Source organism: Cherax quadricarinatus, chromosome 56 (assembly GCF_038502225.1).
Source record: "Cherax quadricarinatus isolate ZL_2023a chromosome 56, ASM3850222v1, whole genome shotgun sequence".
NCBI classification, from domain to species: domain Eukaryota; kingdom Metazoa; phylum Arthropoda; class Malacostraca; order Decapoda; family Parastacidae; genus Cherax; species Cherax quadricarinatus.
Window position 1 is genome coordinate 206,725 of NC_091347.1, and position 18,661 is coordinate 225,385.

Sequence of the window (18,661 nt, forward strand, 5' to 3'; positions counted from 1 at the left end):
TGCGAAGAAAATTATAGGATAGATAATAAGAACGTTCAAAACAAGAGATGCCAAGCCAATGATGATCATTTTTAAATCACTTGTTCTCTCTAGGCTGGAATACTGCTGTACATTAACATGTCCATTCAAAGCGGGTGAAATTGCAGACCTAGAGAATGTACAGAGAACTTTATTGCAGATATAAGTTCCATCAAACACCTTAACTACTGGGAATGCTTGGAAGCACTTGACTTGTACTTGCTGGAATGCAGGAGAGAGAGATATATCATAACCTACACTTCAAAAATCCTAGAAGGAATGGTTCCTAATTTGCACACAGAAATCACTCCCTATGAAAGCAAAAGACTGGGGCACAAAAGCAAAAGACTGGGGCACAATTTGACACTAAAAGTAAACACAATAAGTGTCCAATGCCCAAGACTGTTCAACAGCCTCCCACCAAGCATAATACCAACAGACCTCTGGTTGCCTTCAAGAGGGAGCTGGACAGATACTTGAAGTTGGTGCCAGATCATCTGGGCTATAGTTTGCAGTAACAGCCTGGTTGATCAGGCCCTGATCCACTGGGAGGCATGGTCGTGAACTGGGGCACTGGGTTATTGATCCCTGGAATACCCTCCAGGTAGGGACTGTACTAAGGTCTAAAGGTAGACATTGAAAGGAATTAATACAATACATAGTACCAATAACAAAATAATAGATTTGTTGTAGTTTGTGAATCCAGAAGTTTGTAAGATCTTGATGGTTATAAATGTTAATAAAACAGCAGCAACCTTATGTATTTGGAAGACAGGAGACTCAGCATATAGACCTTTGGATAAGAGATGACCGAAAGGCTTTAAGTGCGATCCTTCTTATATTGTATAAGATTAATACAGTATAAGAATAATACAGTATAAGATTAATCAAATGAATGCAAACATTATTCTGTTTATCAGTCTCCAGGAAGAACAACTAGAATTTGAGATAAAAATCTGCTAAGACTTTTTTTATTATTTTTTTATTATCACACTGGCCGATTCTCACCAAGGCAGGGTGGCCCGAAAAAGAAAAACTTTCACCATCATTCACTCCATCACTGTCTTGCCAGAAGGGTGCTTTACACTACAGTTTTTAAACTGCAACATTAACACCCCTCCTTCAGAGTGCAGGCACTGTACTTCCCATCTCATGCAGCTATTATAGAGGTTATGTGAAATTTTCATGATAGTTGGCAATCAAATATGAGGTAACAGAAATTAGGTTTAACAAGCAGTGGCAGGAAAAATCATTTAGGGATAAAGAGGAATGTGGAATGAGAGTGCCTCATGTAAAAGTTACAGAACATTTTACATACCCAGATTTTTAAGCTATGTGACATGTCTCTCCTGGAAGTACAGCCAGTAGAGCAGTCACACTTCTTTATTGAGGGGTAAAAATAAAAATGGTGCATAATTAATACTTTATATTAACATCATTCCTTTGCATTGCAATATACTTCTTAGAATTTCAATTAAAGCACATTATTTATAAATCAATTAACTCAAATGCCTCTCAAAGCACATTATTTATAAATCAATTAACTCAAATGCCTCTCAAAGCACATTATTTATAAATCAATTAACTCAAATGCCTCTCAAAGCACATTATTTATAAATCAATTAACTCAAATGCCTCTCAAAGCACATTATTTATAAATCAATTAACTCAAATGCCTCTCAAAGCACATTATTTATAAATCAATTAACTCAAATGCCTCTCAAAGCACATTATTTATAAGTCAATCAACTCGAATGCCTCTCCACATAAATTCTGTCACAGAAATTAGATACATAATTTTTACCAATACAATTATAAAATTTCAAAAAAAAAAAAAAAATTACTAATAAAGTCTACGAATTACAAATCAACAAAGATGGGTTATTATATATAAACTGATAAAGATTTAGTAATTATAAATCAGTAAGGATGGTTTATCATAATGATTAATAAAATAAACTGATCGACACCATGCCCAGCCCTTCTAGGGTAGGGTAGGTGCCTGAGCCCGAGCTTGCAGCTCACAAGACTGTCATTCCCATTAGCCCCTTTGGGGCGGGGATGGCAGACCAGAGAGACCTAGCTTCTCCCTACGAGCCCCGTGAGGGCGGGGAATGTGGCTAGGCCTGGGGACAGTTGGTCCCAAAGATGAGGGGGTACTTGTGCCCCCTCCCATAGGAGACTTAGGTCTCAGACACTCCCAAAACAGGGAGCCAAGGCTGGGCCACCACTTGGAAAAGGCCCGGGCCAGGAGAATACCAGCGAATCTTTAATAATAATAATAAAATAAACTTGTTTTGTATATAACTTAAGTGTTACACAAAATTTTATATGCTAAATACTACAGAACCAACAATAATTAAAAAAAATAATACATTACTTTTTTTAGAAGATTTTAAGATTAAGGTAGTCTTAACAAGTGATGTCAATCTACAATGTACTGTGCTCAGCTCAACACAATAAAACATGTTAACTTTCACTGAAATAAAACTATAAAAACACAAAAGAACTGCAGGTTTATGCAGCTTACTAGATGCAAATTATTGCCAAATTAATAGCATTTATACACATACTGTAGAATATAAATATTAAAATAATTATAAATGAATAAACCTTCTGAATTACCTATTATTAGTAGTAGTAGTATTATTATTATAATTACAGTATTTTCATATCCACAAAAAACATTACTAACTTCATTACTGTATTTTATTATGTTTATATCAGTACTGTCATTGGCATTATTCAAAATTACATCCATACAGTGCTGTGTATATTTTTACATTACTAATATTATAACAGTCAAATTTCATAACATTCAAATACTTGGGACTAAGGATTTTCTGGATTACTAAGTTAACATTTCCAATTAAATCTTCATTCTCCCCTAAGTTAAAAAACATTCAATAACTACAGTTTTAAGGCTGTAACTTGAACATTGGGCAAGACAATAATGAAGAAATTGTAGTAAATAAAAAAAAATGGCACACTTCATGCACATAAACATCAAGCAAAATACATGTGTGAGAACAAGTCTTAGTATGTCACAATTTCACATATATGTCCTATATGTAACTTATGCAACATCTGCTCACTCATGTTAAAGAAATTCACAATAAAACTAAAACCTCTACATTTTATCATGTGTGGCAACTGACATATGTTGTGTGAATTTTTATTTTTTATTAAATATGTGAATTGTGTTAATAATAGTTCTTACATTTGTACAACAAGAAATCTCACAAGATAAAAGTACTGTACTGCTGCTTTTTAGGTAAATATGTACAGTATAACAAAATCTTTTGGTAAAAAAAATAATATATACTTTAGCTGTATCAACAAGCTAGTTCAGCACCTCAGTATAATGATCTTTTCTGTCATCACTAGATGACTATAAAAACATATCATCCCCAGGACTTTGACATAATTGAGGAACAAGACAATTAGAAAAAAATCAGTAAAACTAATGGCTAAGTAGAAACACTATTTTATTACCAACTAAAGTTCCTAAGACATTTCTTAAACCGACCAGACAAGTGATATAATGACTCACGAAATCGTAATGACACGATTGCAAACAAACTATACCAGGGCGGGATTTGAACCCGCGGTCAGAGAGTCTTAAAACTCCAGACCTGGAGTCTCAAAACTCCTGTCTGGAGTTTTGAGACTCTCTGACCGCGGGTTCAAATCCCACCCGTGGTATGGTTTAAGACTTTAAGTGATATAATAACTACCAATTTTTAGTATGTCTTTTATTGGAAGAACTTAAATATATTAATAATAATAGTATATCTAGTAAACCCTTCTCCTAAATTTAAAAAGAAAAGCTTTCGAAAAACTTTTGTTTTTCTTTTAAGGTCACCTTGCCTTGGTAGGATATGGCCAGCTTGTTGAAAAAAAAAATAGTATATCTAGCAACAGATTTCAATTGTTGCATACAGTCACTGTATTAAACATTACAACAGAAGTGTTTAATAAGATGTGTTCAGTGTCCTGAAATGTTATGCCACAAGATGTTACATGAAAAATATGATTTAGATAAAAAATAATTACTTAAAATACAACTGTATTATATATCTGCAAGTACTGTACAGCCAGTATAACATCTACTGATTATTAACACAGTATAGTACACTATTACCTTTAACTATTTGTTTACAGAAAATAGGAAGATTTTTATTTCTCTTGAAAAAAATTTAATTATTGCCATACAATTTTTAAAGGCAAATAATTTATTATTTATTTATTTATTTATTATAAATTTGTGCACACATACAGAGGTACAAAAAAATACAGATAAGAGCAGTATGCCAAAGCCACTTATACTATGCATAGCATTACGGGCTGGCTTAAAATTAACTTAAGATTAATTAAGCAATGATGAAGTCAGTGATAAAACATTAATGTAAACAGATTACTATAAAGCACAAGTGAGTATTACAAAGACAGGTCATATGAAGGATTCTGTTAGGTAGTGTATTTAAAAAATAATAAAGTTAGATTGGGTTTTAGGTTTAACATTTATGTGATATAATTGTGAGAAACATTTAAGATATACAATTTATAAGGTTCAGTTATTCAGTATTTATTTGGTTTTGGGTGAGTAAGTGATCTTTGAGTAGAGACTTGAATTTATAAACAGGTAGTGTTTCTTTTATATTTACAGGTAATGAATTCCAGATTTTAGGGCCTTTTATGTGCATTGAGTTTTTGCATAGTGTGAGATGAACACGAGGAACATCAAAGAGTGATCTGTGCCTTGTGTTATGGTCATGTGTTCTGTTGAGGTTGGCAAGGAGATGTTTGAGGGGAGGGTTAATATCAGAGTTAAGTGTTCTATGTATGTAATAGGTGCAGTAATAAGTATGGATGTTTTGTATGGTGAGTAGGTTTAGTGTATTGAATATTGGTGGAGTGTGCTGCCTGTAGTGAGAATTTGTTATCATTCTAACTGTTATTATAAATTAATGTATTCATTTAAATACATAATAAGAAAAATACATTATAAGAAAAACTACTGTGAATTGCAATTTTTTCATATGATATTGCATTTAATACATAAACTCCCAGAATTAATGTCTAAAACCTCAGTTCTGTAGAATGACATATGTACATATCACATTCTGAAATTATTTATTGTATGTACTTAGAATATCATAAATCAGCATTTCAAATTTGTAGCCAAGAGCAATGTTGATATGGTGCAAGTACTTTTTTTTACTTATTGCATATCCTGGAGGAGATTTTTCTTTTAAAAGATTTTCTAGAGATGTTTTGGTGGTTTTTAGTAGTAATTCTGAAGAAAGATCAAACGATGACTGTAATTTCCCTTTGGATGATACATTATGTAAGTTGCCATCACACTCACATTCTGTGCATTTAAAAGTAATTATTTCAGCACTCTTCCCTAAACCAGGGATAAAGTTCATTAAGCCACTGTATATTTCTCTCTTTATCTTATGGTCTGCATTACACCGAGTACAATGAAGAATACTTGGCATTTTCTTCGGATTTTCCTTCGGTTTTTGAGATCTTTTAGCCTTCTCATAAAGTGGTCCCATACTACGGATGACTCCAATTCCTGCTCCAAGAAGACCCTTTGATCTTCCTAGAAAAAGTAACTCTATACAATCAACAGAGTTGAAGTTATTTTCCTTGCACATTTCTTTAGCAACTGACACCATAATTGTCTCCACATCAGAAACTCCTGACTCTTGAGTACATCTCAAGTGATTAAAAGCTGCTGCTGACTCCCAAACTTGTTCACAAATTATAAATGATTCTTTAGTCAAATATTTCAAATCTTTATAATAGCATATGAACGTCTTCAATTTATCTTTGAGATCATTTGCTGCAGATTCAATGACATTTTCACTATAAACTTTACTCTGCAATGCTTTAAAAGTATTAATTGATAGATGTGGAAGTTCCAAAAGGAGTTTCAAGCATTTTTTCCAGCTCTTACATCCTCTCTTCCAATATACCTTAGCAAACTCATCATATTCTTCTGTTGTGTTTCCAAAAGTAGAATTATTGAACTTAAAAATGGTTTTACTCTTTATATTACAGTTTTTCATGGCTTCAACAACTGGAGGATTCTCTGTATTGTCAGCAGCAGTAACTAAAGTAATTAAATGATCTACAACACTTTGACCAAACAGTGATTTGACATAATCAAAGATAAGTTGTTCTGATGAGGATAAACGTACCAACTGAGCTGGAGCTACAAAACCAATGGCATGGATTTCAATATCATTTGAAGCTACATTTTCTAGGAATGTTTTAAGTAACTGGATATTACCGTCCCCTTGTGTCCTCGAGGAGTCACTTAGCCCTGGAGTGTCAATAACAGTAATAGGAGTTTCATTTTCATCATTGCAAAATGTATATGCAGTAATTATTGTTGTAGTTGATCGTACCTTACTTGAGCCTAAGTCTGCACACATTATTGCATCTTCTGCACTTTTGGCACCATGGAAGTAATTGCCAATAAAGTTTACTAATGTGGTTTTCCCACTGCCTGAAGCCCCAAAAAGAATTAATACTTTTTCTTTTAATTTGGAGTTGTAAATTCCATAATATTTTCTTTCCATGCCAGATGGATCCTTCTGTGACTTAACTGGTTTTAAGGTATGTGGTTTAACACTTTCTTGTTTACTGTTGGATTTCATTTTACTTAATTTTTCCTGTGTCTGGCTTACAGCTTTGTCATTCTGAACTAAATTACATCTCAAATTTTCTTTTGCTTCAGAAATATGTTTGTTTTCCTTTTTAAGACTTTGAGCTATTTCTTGGTTTCTTCCATTAGCCTTCTGGAGATCTGTGCTGTTAATGTTCCCACTCTGGGAGATAGACTTGTCTGAGTCCTTTGTAATGTCTTTACTCTCTCTACACACCATACATATGTCAGAATTAGTAATAGATGTTTGCAGGTTGTCTACTGATGTCATTTGTTTGCCTGGCACATGATCTTTATTGCACTGCTCTTTTTCCTTAGTAGGTTGAGTGATAGTTGTTGTTCTTTCATTATAAAACACATTCTTTTCCTCTGATTTATTGCCATAATTATCTATTAATTTTTCCTGGCTTTTTTGACTATGAAAACCATCACTAAGACTTTGAGCTATTTCTTGGTTTCTTCCATTGACCTTCTGGTGATCTATGCTGTTAGTGTTCCCTGTCTGGGAGAGAGACTTTATAGAGCACTCAGACATGTCTTTACTATCTCCAGAAACCACAGATTTGTCAGAATTAGTAACAGATGTTTTCAAGTTGCCTTCTAATGTCAATTGTATACTTGACACAAGATCTTTATTACACTGCTCTTTTTCCTTAGCAGGCAAGAAAGGGTGGGTGATAGTTGTTGTTCTTTCATTATAAAACACATCCTCTTCCTCTGGTTTATTGACAAGTTTTTTCTTATTTTCATCTGTTATTTTTTCCTGGCCTTTTTGACTATAAAAATCACCACTAATTGGTCCCTGCATGTTTTTATAAGTGGCTGTTTTACTTGTTGAAAATGTAACATGCTCGCCTTTAACATCCATTGGATGGTTTAAATTGCTAACCTCTAATGAGCTACTAGCTCCCACATTGCTGGACCTCAGGCCACACTCTCTATTTTGAGCATTATCGTCAATATTGGAAGTCACAGTGTATGAACAAACAGAATTATTATTTTTACTTCTATTTTCATATGTCCTTACCCTCATTTTCACAGATGAACCACTGTTTTCCTGATGTATTCCATACTGCAGGTCTTTTCCTTGGGGTTTCGAGTGAGTTGTGTGAACCTCTACTGGTTGTGTTCTTGTGTAAGTAATAGTTTCTTCACCAGATGTAGAAATTTTGTGACATCTCAGCTCTTCCTGAACATATTGCTGAGGGTTTTCATTTTGACAGGTACCACTGCTAAGTATCTGTGAACCTGTGCATGCATGTATTTGATGTTGTCCTTGAGATAGTAAAGGCTTCTCTGTGCTAACACTTGTTTTATCTGATGATCTTTTTTGAGCATAGCTTTTCTCAGCTACATTCTCCTTATGTGTATTCTGACAGCCTTTCTCATGCACAACACATGTTGTAACTGGCAAATTACTAGAATTTTTAGTATATTTTCCAGTTTCCAATGAATGATTTGATACCAAAACACGGGGTTTCTGAAGAAGCATTGTAATAGGGAATCTAGAAACAGAAGAACTTTGAAGAAGCTGGCAGAAATATTTCATACATTTCTCGACTTTATCAATCATAACACCCTCTGAAAATGTATCTTTATATATGAGTGCAAAATCAAAAAATTTTGAAATTTTCTTTGGGATAAAACATTCAGAAATTCCATACAGGGCTTCATTCACATATATTTTGGTTTCTTTTATTACATCATCCTCTAATTGTTGAGTAAAATGTATCAACATATCAGCAAAACATTTATGATGTACAGCAATAACAGTATGTTTATGATCATGTATTTCAATATTAGAGCCTCTAATTTCCTTAATCTTTTCTACTTTTACAAAAAGACCATTACCTCTGTTGATTTTCAACAAGTCTTTTTTCAAAGGTCTGTTACTATATATAGAGCTCTTTTTCAAATTCTCTAATCTTTCTCCACTGTAAGTTATAATATCATATTTAAGGCATGTTACTGTTGCAATCTCAAATTTACTGTCACTGTGGAAGAACTTACCAATTGATTTGTTGTATGTCCATCCAGGAAGCACTTTTCGTTCTGAAGCATAAACCTCTTCAAGTTCTGGTTCTCTAAAAATAAAAAGCAAAAATCAGTATATACCAAAACAAATAGAATGGCACAATACCATAACTGGAACAATATGTACTCAGATAACCCCCACATAGGAGAACTAATTAACCCTTTCAGGGTCCGTGCCGTAGACCTACAGCTTTACGTTCAGGGTCCAAACAGTAGATCTACGCCATGAGTGCAGCTCACTCTGATAAGCTGTGAGTGGTAAATTTGGGCCTAGATATGAGAGAATACATCTATGTGGTATGTGTGCACCACATAAAACAAATCCTGCAGCACACAGTGTATAATGAGAGAAAAAACTGAGACCGTGATTTTCGATTAAAACAGCGACTTTGCAGTGTTTTTTCATATGTTTTTTATAGTTGTATTTGCAATTTTTTGGTCTCATTTGATAGAATGGAAGATGTATTACAGAAATAGAGATGATTTTGATTGGTTTTAGTACTGAAAATGGCTTGAAACTGAGCTCAAAGTAGAGGAAATGTTAAATTTTTGCCGATGTTCAAGAGTAAACAAACGACCTCACACGTCTAATACATGCCAGCTGGTGGGTCTAATACAGGTCCGCCATCACAAATCCGGCAATCAGTTATTCGTTCCTTCAGTTATTTGGCACTAATTTTGGCTAGCATAATTTCAAATTTCCAGGGTCGCCACACCAACCTGCTGGTACTGTTTGGTGGCGCTACTTCTGCATAAGTCATTCCAATTTCTTTTTCTCCATTTATTGTTTTAACCTGCTTACTTTTAGCCCTAGCCATGGTTCCAATGAATAAAAGAAATGCTTCTCATTATACCTATACCTCAAAGCGGCAGCGGCAGCAGCAACCTCCAAGCTCCGTACTTTTCTCCAACTATCAGAGCTACCAATGCTCCTATGATGACCTAGTTACATGCAAAACTGCACTACCCAACGTAGCACCCAGAATGACCAAAGATTACCAACAGTGAAACCTACAAATCGAACATAATAGAGATCAAAGGAAGACTGCCCACAAACCGAAAGCAACACCCCACTGCCAGCTGAACAACGTAACCCTAAACTTTGTATAACTACAACTTCTTAACTACAACAATTCCTGTAGTATTATGAGGCGCAATCTAAGAGGAAACAGCACCAAGACCAGCAAGAAAACGCCGAAAAATCAACTATTCAACAAGTGTAGTCAGGAGGACGCCGGCCCAGCAACCACCCCACTCACCACCACTCAAGGCCACACCACAACAATAACAACAAACATGGCTGCCACCAGCCCATCCTCCCCTCTCTTCCCCGGATTCAACCTACCAAGTAGTCTCTCAGGTATGACCAATGATCCAGATACCCTAAAGTCATGCATCTCCAACTTAGTTATTGAAAATATGAATCTTCGAGAGACGCTAACAAAACAAGACACCAGGATGACACAACTCGAGAACAAAATCCTGTCTTGAACAAAAGTTATCAACACCAGGAATGACAAACTGTGGCAAGACCATCCAGACAGTCATAGATAGCCATACCCAACAAATAATGTCTCTTAATACAAAGGTTGAAGCAGTAAAAGAATGGAAGAACAACTTAGATAACCAGTTCAGCGACTACTTTGCTCTCCAAGAAGATAAAACTGAACAAGATAAACTATCGGACGCAGTAATAGTTAACAGTCCACTTTTTCCCAGTGATATGAACCAAACAAACAGTAAAGAAATTACTCTGCAGATCATAAAGGACCAAACAAGTGTTATTGTACCTGAGTCTGAAATAAAAGAAGCCAGGTTACTAGGATCCCATGGTAGAAAAAGTGTTATGCTTAGATTCCACTCACATGACAGGAAAAAAGACTTAATTATTGCATCTATTAAAGTAAAGAAAGAGGTATACATAAACGAGTGTCTTACCAAAAAACCTCAGAACCTCCTGTATAGAGTCAGAAAACTTAAGCGGTAGAATAACGACACAATACACCAATGCTTCACACGGGATGGGAAAATTCTTGTTAGGAAAACAAATGTAGGTCAACTGTACACAATCACAAATGAGAATGATCTATCACGATTTCTCAGGGATACTAATCTTACAGAGAATAACTAAACAATGTCCAACTTAAAAGCCTACGTAGTGTAGTGTATGTTTTGCTCCATTATTGTTCAAATTTCATTGTACAATCTCTTAGTATTTAAATAATCAACTACCTCATTTTGTGATTTTACTAGTAAGCATAAGTCACCTTGTGTAATTTTCTTATTTACTATTGTTTGCTTAAACATTAGCTGAATTGATACTTTCTCTGTCCATATTACTACCTCATATTTTTTTAAATACTATCAATTGATATTACCTACTAAAATTAATAATTATCATTTTTACTATAATTTCAATTTACTCTTAACATTTTTGACATTTAATAACCATTACTTGTCTAATTACCTTTACCTGTTTTATACCACATTTACTATCTTAGAGTACTGTTAATTACCTTGTACTGCCATATAACCTCTAGTATAACTACCAGTGCAATATTGAATGAAATAAGCATTACTTTTTCACTTTTTTTGTAATCATTATTACTTACTAAAATTTTATTAAACACCATATTTACTACCAGTCAATTTTACTTTTGTACATTAAACATTATTTTATACTTCCCATAACATTTTGTTGCCAAATTTTCAAGTTTGTATATTCAACTCCAACCTTTATATTATCCTTTGTACCTGTCTACCATCTTACTATCATATTATAACCAAGACATTACCATTATTCATTGTTCTTACCTGTCCATTTAATTTTGTTTACCACTACTTGTTTTTTTTAGTCACTTTTTATTGTGTGTGCAATTAGTGTATATTCCAATTACTTTTTTGCAAGTACCAAAACTATCTTTAGCTAGCTAGTACCAACTACCTCATTTTTTTTTACTTTTTATTGTGCAATAAACTGCTCAACTTATTTAATATTACAAATCAGATCTTACTCCTAAACCAATATTATTTCATAGTGACTATCTGTCCATTTAACTTGTTTACCATTATTTAATTGTAGTCCCTTATATATGTTTTTGTCCTTTATTTTAGCTTTATATAACTACCTTAGATCATATATTCGCAATTGTTAAACTAATCAAGGTGCTATTCTCAGGTGCTAAAGTTAATAAGTTCACTATTTTGCCATTATACTCCAAAGCTCATTTATTTGATTACCACTTTATTGTTCACCACAACTTATATTAGTCCCTTTTATATTATAATTTTATATTATAATTCTAACTTTAAAGAATTGCCTTTAAAGTACTACCTACTATCATATTCCCAAGCTCCATTATTTGATCATCACTTTATTTGTTCACCACAAATTATTTTAGTCCCTTTTATATTGTCTCCTTTATTTTAGCTTTAAAAACTACCTTAGCTCATTATTTTTTACATTTGTTAAATAATTCAGGTGCTATTTTTTTTTTTTAGCTTTAGAATATTTACTTTATTTTTACTTAATTCTAACTATAGATTCACTACAAATCTTATGATTACAAGCATTGATCCTGATACCAACCTCTTATTTAATGACTTAAATGATTCAAACAGTTACTGTAATTACTGCACAGCAGAACAATCAAAGGCACTTCTCAGAGCCAACAACAACATAACTATCTTTAACTACAATATCAGATCTTTAAGCAAGCATTATGATGACCTCCATCATTACACTAACTGAAACCTGGCTAAAGCCTGATACCACAGATGTCTATGCCATTCCTGGTTACACAGCCATACACAACTGTAGGCCAGACCAACAAGGGGGTGGCACAGCTATATACTACTCAGACCAACTAGAATGTATCACTAATACTTGCACAAGGGATGAACATGGGGAATATATAATAGCTAAATTCAAATCCAAATACCTACAAAAACCTCTCACAGTGATAAACATCTACAGAATTCCACAATCAAACATTAGCCAATTTAGTCAAAACCTAGGAAGTATGATAACTGATGCACGCATGAACAAAGATCACTTACTAATCTCCTGCAAGACCAGGACCCACACGTTACTGAATTCACAAACACCATGAGTAACTGCATGTTGCTACCAACAGTAACAAAACCTACAAGAGTTACAGAGACTAGTGTTTCCCTACTTGACCACATCTGGACCAACACCATATCCCCTTTAAAATCAGGCATAATTACAGATAATACCACAGACCACTACCCTACCTTCCTCATAACAACTCTTGGTAAAATACCCCAAGACACTACTAAAGTCACCTTCAGACTTCACAATGAGGCAGCCATTAATAACTTCACAACAGCAGTAACAAACATTGACTGGCACACTGAGCTAGAAATCTATACAGATATTGACGAATGTTTTAATAATTTTCTAAAAAAGACCCAATACCTTTATAACAAGCACTGCCCTAAAAAAACTAAACAGATGACAGCTAAGAGACTGAACAGTCCCTGGCTAACACCCAGCATTCTCAAATCCATAAATACAAAACACCGATATGAAAAACAGTACAGAATGGGTCACATAACCAGAGACCAAACAAAACGTTACTCGTCAATCCTAACCAGCCTGATAAGAAGGGCAAAAAAATTGTATTATGAGAACAGATTATCCAACTTACGAGGTGATATAAAAAAGACCTGGAAGACCCTATCAGAAATTCTGGGAACAAAAAAGATATCACGACATAGCGAAATAAAATTAGCAAAATCAGATGAACCCCAACTCCCACCAACAGAAACAGCAAACAGACTCAATGATTTCTTCTCCACTATAGGTCAAAACCTTGCCAATAATATCCCAAGCTCAGATACCCCGCCAAATGACTACCTCACTGGCAACTACCCGAACACACTGTTCCTAGCTCCGACTAACCCATACGAAGTCTCCCTTATTATCAACGCACTGAAAAACAAGGCAGGAGATTTAAATACCTTACCACCCTTTATATACAAAAAAGCGTCACAAGTACAGTGGACCCCCGGTTAACGATTTTAATCCGTGCAAGAGGGGTAATTGTTATGCGAAATAATCGTTATGTGAATGAATTTTCCCCATAAGAAATAATGGAAATAAAATTAATCCGTGCAAGACACCCAAAAGTATGAAAAAAAATTTTTTTTACCACATGAAATGTTAATTTTAATACACACAAACTGAAAAAGGCATGCACACTTACATGACACTTACTTTTATTGAAGATCTGGTGATGATTGATGGGATGGGAGGAGGGGAGAGTGTCGAACTTATTGTTTAGAAGGGGAATCCCCTTCCATTAGGACTTGAGGTAGCAAGTCCTTTTCCGGGGTTACTTCCCTTCTTCTTTTAATGCCACTAGGACCAGCTTGAGAGTCACTGGACCTCTGTCGCACAACAAATCTGTCCATAGAGCTCTGTACCTCCCGTTCCTTTACGATTTGTCTAAAATGGGCCACAACATTGTCATTGAAAAAGTCACCAGCACGGCTTGCAACAGCTGTGTCAGGGTGATTTTCATCCATAAAGGTTTGCAGTTCAACCCACTGTGCACACATTTCCTTAATTTTTGAAGTAGGCACAATGGATTCCACAACTGGCATAGGCTTCTCAGGGTTAGCCCCAAACCCTTCAAAATCTTTCTTAATTTCCATACTAATTCTCACCCTTTTTACCTCAGGGTTGGTACTAGAAGCTTTCTTGGGGCCCATGGTCACTTATTTTCCAGAAACAGCACCGAAAACACTGTAATAATACGAAATATTCCGAGTGTATGCTTGGATGTTACCGCGGAGGCTGGCTGGTAAACAATGGCATGGGCGGCACATGTGAGGGCGCACATTGGACGCGTCTCGGACGAAAATCGGTGAGCGGGTTTTTAATCGGTATGCGCGGCAAAAATTTTGCGATTAAAGTAAGCGGTATGCGAAATAATCGCTATGTGATGCCATCGTTATGCGGGGGTCCACTGTACTATCACCAATCATTGCAACACTCTTTAACAAATCCATTGAATCCTCCACCTTCCCTACAGTTCTCAAAATAGCAAGGGTCACCCCGATCCATAAAGGAGGAGACCAAACAGAGTTGAATAACTATAGGCCAATATCCAATTTACACCCTCTCTCAAAAATCTTCGAAAAATTAATTCATAAACGAATCTACTCCTAACTCATCTCCCATAACATTCTCAACCCCTGCCAATTTGGATTCAGGCCTAATAAAAATACTAATGATGCTATTATACACATGCTAGAACATATATACACTGCAATAGAGAAAAAAGAAGTCCCACTGGGGATCTTCATTGACTTACGTAAAGCTTTTGATACAGTTGACCATGACTTGCTCCACGTAAAATTGTCACACTATGGTATTAGAGGGCACTCCCTCAACTACCTCAAGTCTTACCTCAGCAACAGAAGCCAATATGTGTACGCAAATGGGGCAAGCTCTTCCGCACAACCAATTACAGTTGGTGTCCCACAGGGAAGTGTCCTTGGCCCTCTTCTCTTTCTCCTATACATAAATGACCTACCAAATGCTTCGCAATTACTCAAACCCACACTTTTTGCAGATGACACCACATACGTCTTCTCTCACCCGAGCCCAGTCACGCTAGGCAATACTGTAAACACCGAATTACAGAAAATATCTACCTGGATGAGGACTAACAAACTTACACTAAACATTGACAAAACCTACTTCATTCAGTTTGGTAGCAGAGCTACAGATGTACCTCTTAACATAACGATAAACGGATCACCTATCACAAAGCTAACAGAGGGAAAATTCTTAGGAATCCACCTCGATAAAAGACTCAAATTTCATACACATATACAACAAATTTCTAAGAAAATTTCCAAGACTGTAGGCATACTATCGAAGATACGGTACTATGTTCCACAGTCAGCCCTCCTGGCCCTTTATCACTCTCTTATTTACCCCTATCTCACCTATGGAATTTGTGCATGGGGCTCAACAACAACTAACCATCTCAGACCACTAATTACCCAACAAAAGGCTGCGGTTAGAATGATAACAAATTCTCACTACAGGCAGCACACTCCACCAATATTCAAAACACTCAACCTACTCACCATACAAAACATCCATACTTATTATTGCACTTATTACATACATAGAACACTTAACTCTGATATTAACCCTCCCCTCAAACATCTCCTTACCAACCTCAACAGAACACATGACCATAATACAAGGCACAGATCACTCTTTGATGTTCCTCGTGTCCATCTCAGTTAGTTAGTTTAATATGTTTATTATGCACTCCATACCCATCCTGTGGGCAGTAGTCAAAAGATTACAGAGGTACATAATTGGTCCAGGGACTGGACTCCTAAGTTTTGATAGCTGAGCAAGTTACAAAGGTAATGAACTAGATCTGGTCACAATCATGACCAAGTTACAAAGGTAATGAGCTCCAGGTAGAGCTGGTCACACTCATGAATAATTGCAAAGGTAATGAATCATAAACACATTAATCATGAGAATTTACAAAGGTAATGAGCTCCAGGTAGAGCTGGTCAAAATCATGACAAGTTTCAAAGGTAATGAATGATAAACACGTTATCACATGATTACAATCATAGCCAAGTTACAGAGTAATGAGCAGTTAACAAACATAGCAGGGAATTCATCCATTGCCACAACAACAGATGTTGCTAGGTGCCTGTCTCTCCTCGGCAGACAGCCATTGCAAACAGCAGCAAGTTGCCCCGGGATCTGCTGCATGCAGGAGCACCATCGACCCTCCCCAAGAGGTCCAAGAAACCAGTGACTCCGTTAGCAGCCCGATGGAGAGCTCCCCTAGGGACATGGCAACGTCCTGGTGGACGCCAAGTTGACTGAAGATCCCAGGCCCTCGTGTGCATGGATATTGAAGCTTGAGGAACTGAGTACACACTGTCTGTGGCACACCTGACAGCTGCCTCGCGGTCGAACTCCACGATGCTGTCCCTGTAGTGGAAGTTCCTGTGAGCCCTGCAGTGCCATCGCTGACATCGTGGGTTAGGGGAGAAGTACCCACTACAGATGGGGTGGCGCTGGGAGTTGGGTGGGTGAGGCGGGGGAGACGGGCAGGGGTGAGGCGTTATGAGAGGGTCACTGTTTACTACACACGCCCTCCCCGTCCCCCCCAGCGGAGAGGGGGGGGAGGCGCTGACTGGTCCTGACTCAACAACACCAAACCATCTAAAACTGCACAATACTTCAACTATTTACGCTGAAACGATGCACTGGGATGTCCGTTCGCTGCTCTGGTATCCTCTCAAAGCATTCACACTGAGTTCTGTTAAGTAGGGACCTGGTCAGCCTCTTTGACCAGGAGCTATCCTTGAAAATCCCGCAGCTAGCCCGCTGCACAACCTGCCGCGTCGGCCATGTTGAGCCCTGCTGTGTCCATCTCACGCTATGCAAAAACTCAATGCACATAAAAGGCCCTAAAATCTGGAATTCATTACCTGTAAATATAAAAGAAACACTACCTGTTTATAAATTCAAGTCTCTTCTCAAAGTTCACTTACTCACTCAAAACCAAATAAATACTGAATAACTGAACCATATAAATTGTATATCCTAAATGTTACTCACAATTATATCACACAAATGTTAAACCTAACTTTGTTATTTTTTTTAAATACACTACCTAACAGAATACTCCATTCTACTGAATGAACAGCAATGCATGCAACCATATGACCTGTCTTTGTAATACTCATTTGTATTTTATAGTTATCTGTTTACAATAATGTCTTATCACTGATTTCATCATTGCTTAGTTAATCTTAAGTTAATTTTAAGCCAGCCCGTAATGCTATGCATATAAGTGGCTTTGGCATGCTGCTCTTACCTGTATTTTTTTGTACCTCTGTATGTATGCTAAAATTTCTAAATAAATAAATAAATAAATATGTAAAGCACCTACACAGTACATTATCCATTAAAGATAAGGTGGCTTTGAAGGCACTGTCGGTTGCCATGAGCTCAGTCTAATGAAGCAGGAGAATATGCTTTATTATTATGCTAATATCAACACTACAGCTTATTTGCCTATCACAATTGATCTAATATGACATAAGAAACAATATAAATAACATAAAACATGTTAAATACTCCAGAATGAATAATATTTGGGTGCTTATATTAGAGAAAACGAGTATAGCACAGGGCTAACTATGATATACACTCGTACTCCACCATAAACAGGAAACAAAAAAGTTATTTTCTCTCTATAGATTATCACACATAGCAGCATATGTGTAGAGAACCTAGGATAACCCCAAAAAAGTCAACGTGGCTAATTTTTAGTACCTGGCTTGGGTTAGCCATACATGTTTTTGGGTAAATATTCGATTCCCAGCCAGGGTAGAAACATTAGGCGTGTTTCTTTACACCTGTTGTCTATGTTTACCCATCAGTAAATGAGTACCTGGGTGTTAGCCGACTAGTGTGGGTGTTATCCTGGGACACTGACCTAATTTTCTTGAAATACTCAGTATAGCAAGTGCCTTTCTATACAGTAGTATGTCACTGATGTCAGCTAGGGCTGTATACCTTGTACATGTACGTGTAGTAAATAAAGATATTATTATTATTACAGTGGACCCTCGACTAACGCTATTAATCCATTCCTGAGAGCTCATCGTTAGTCAAAATTATCGTTAGTCAAGTTAATTTTCCCCATAAGAAATAATGGAAATCAAATTAATCCATGTAAGACACACCAAAGTATGAAAAAAAAATTGTTTTTACCACATGAAATATTAATTTTAATACACACAAACTGAAGAAGACATGCACAGTTACATGACACTTACCTTTATTGAAGATCTGGTGATGATTGTTGGGATGGGAGGAGGGGAGAGTGTTGATGGTCT

At 36.1% G+C, this 18,661-nt stretch overlaps 1 protein-coding gene across 1 annotated transcript in view; it reads right to left on the reverse strand.

The window, feature by feature from the left end:
• Positions 1-4,777: 4,777 nt before the first annotated feature.
• LOC128700649 (uncharacterized) overlaps positions 4,778-18,661 on the reverse strand; it is a 94,707-nt gene continuing 80,823 nt past the window's right edge. The window contains exon 3 of the mRNA XM_070096994.1: positions 4,778-8,784. Within this exon, the coding sequence (XP_069953095.1) occupies positions 5,151-8,784 (3,634 nt within the window). The 3' untranslated portion in view covers positions 4,778-5,150. The remainder of the gene's footprint in view (positions 8,785-18,661) is intronic.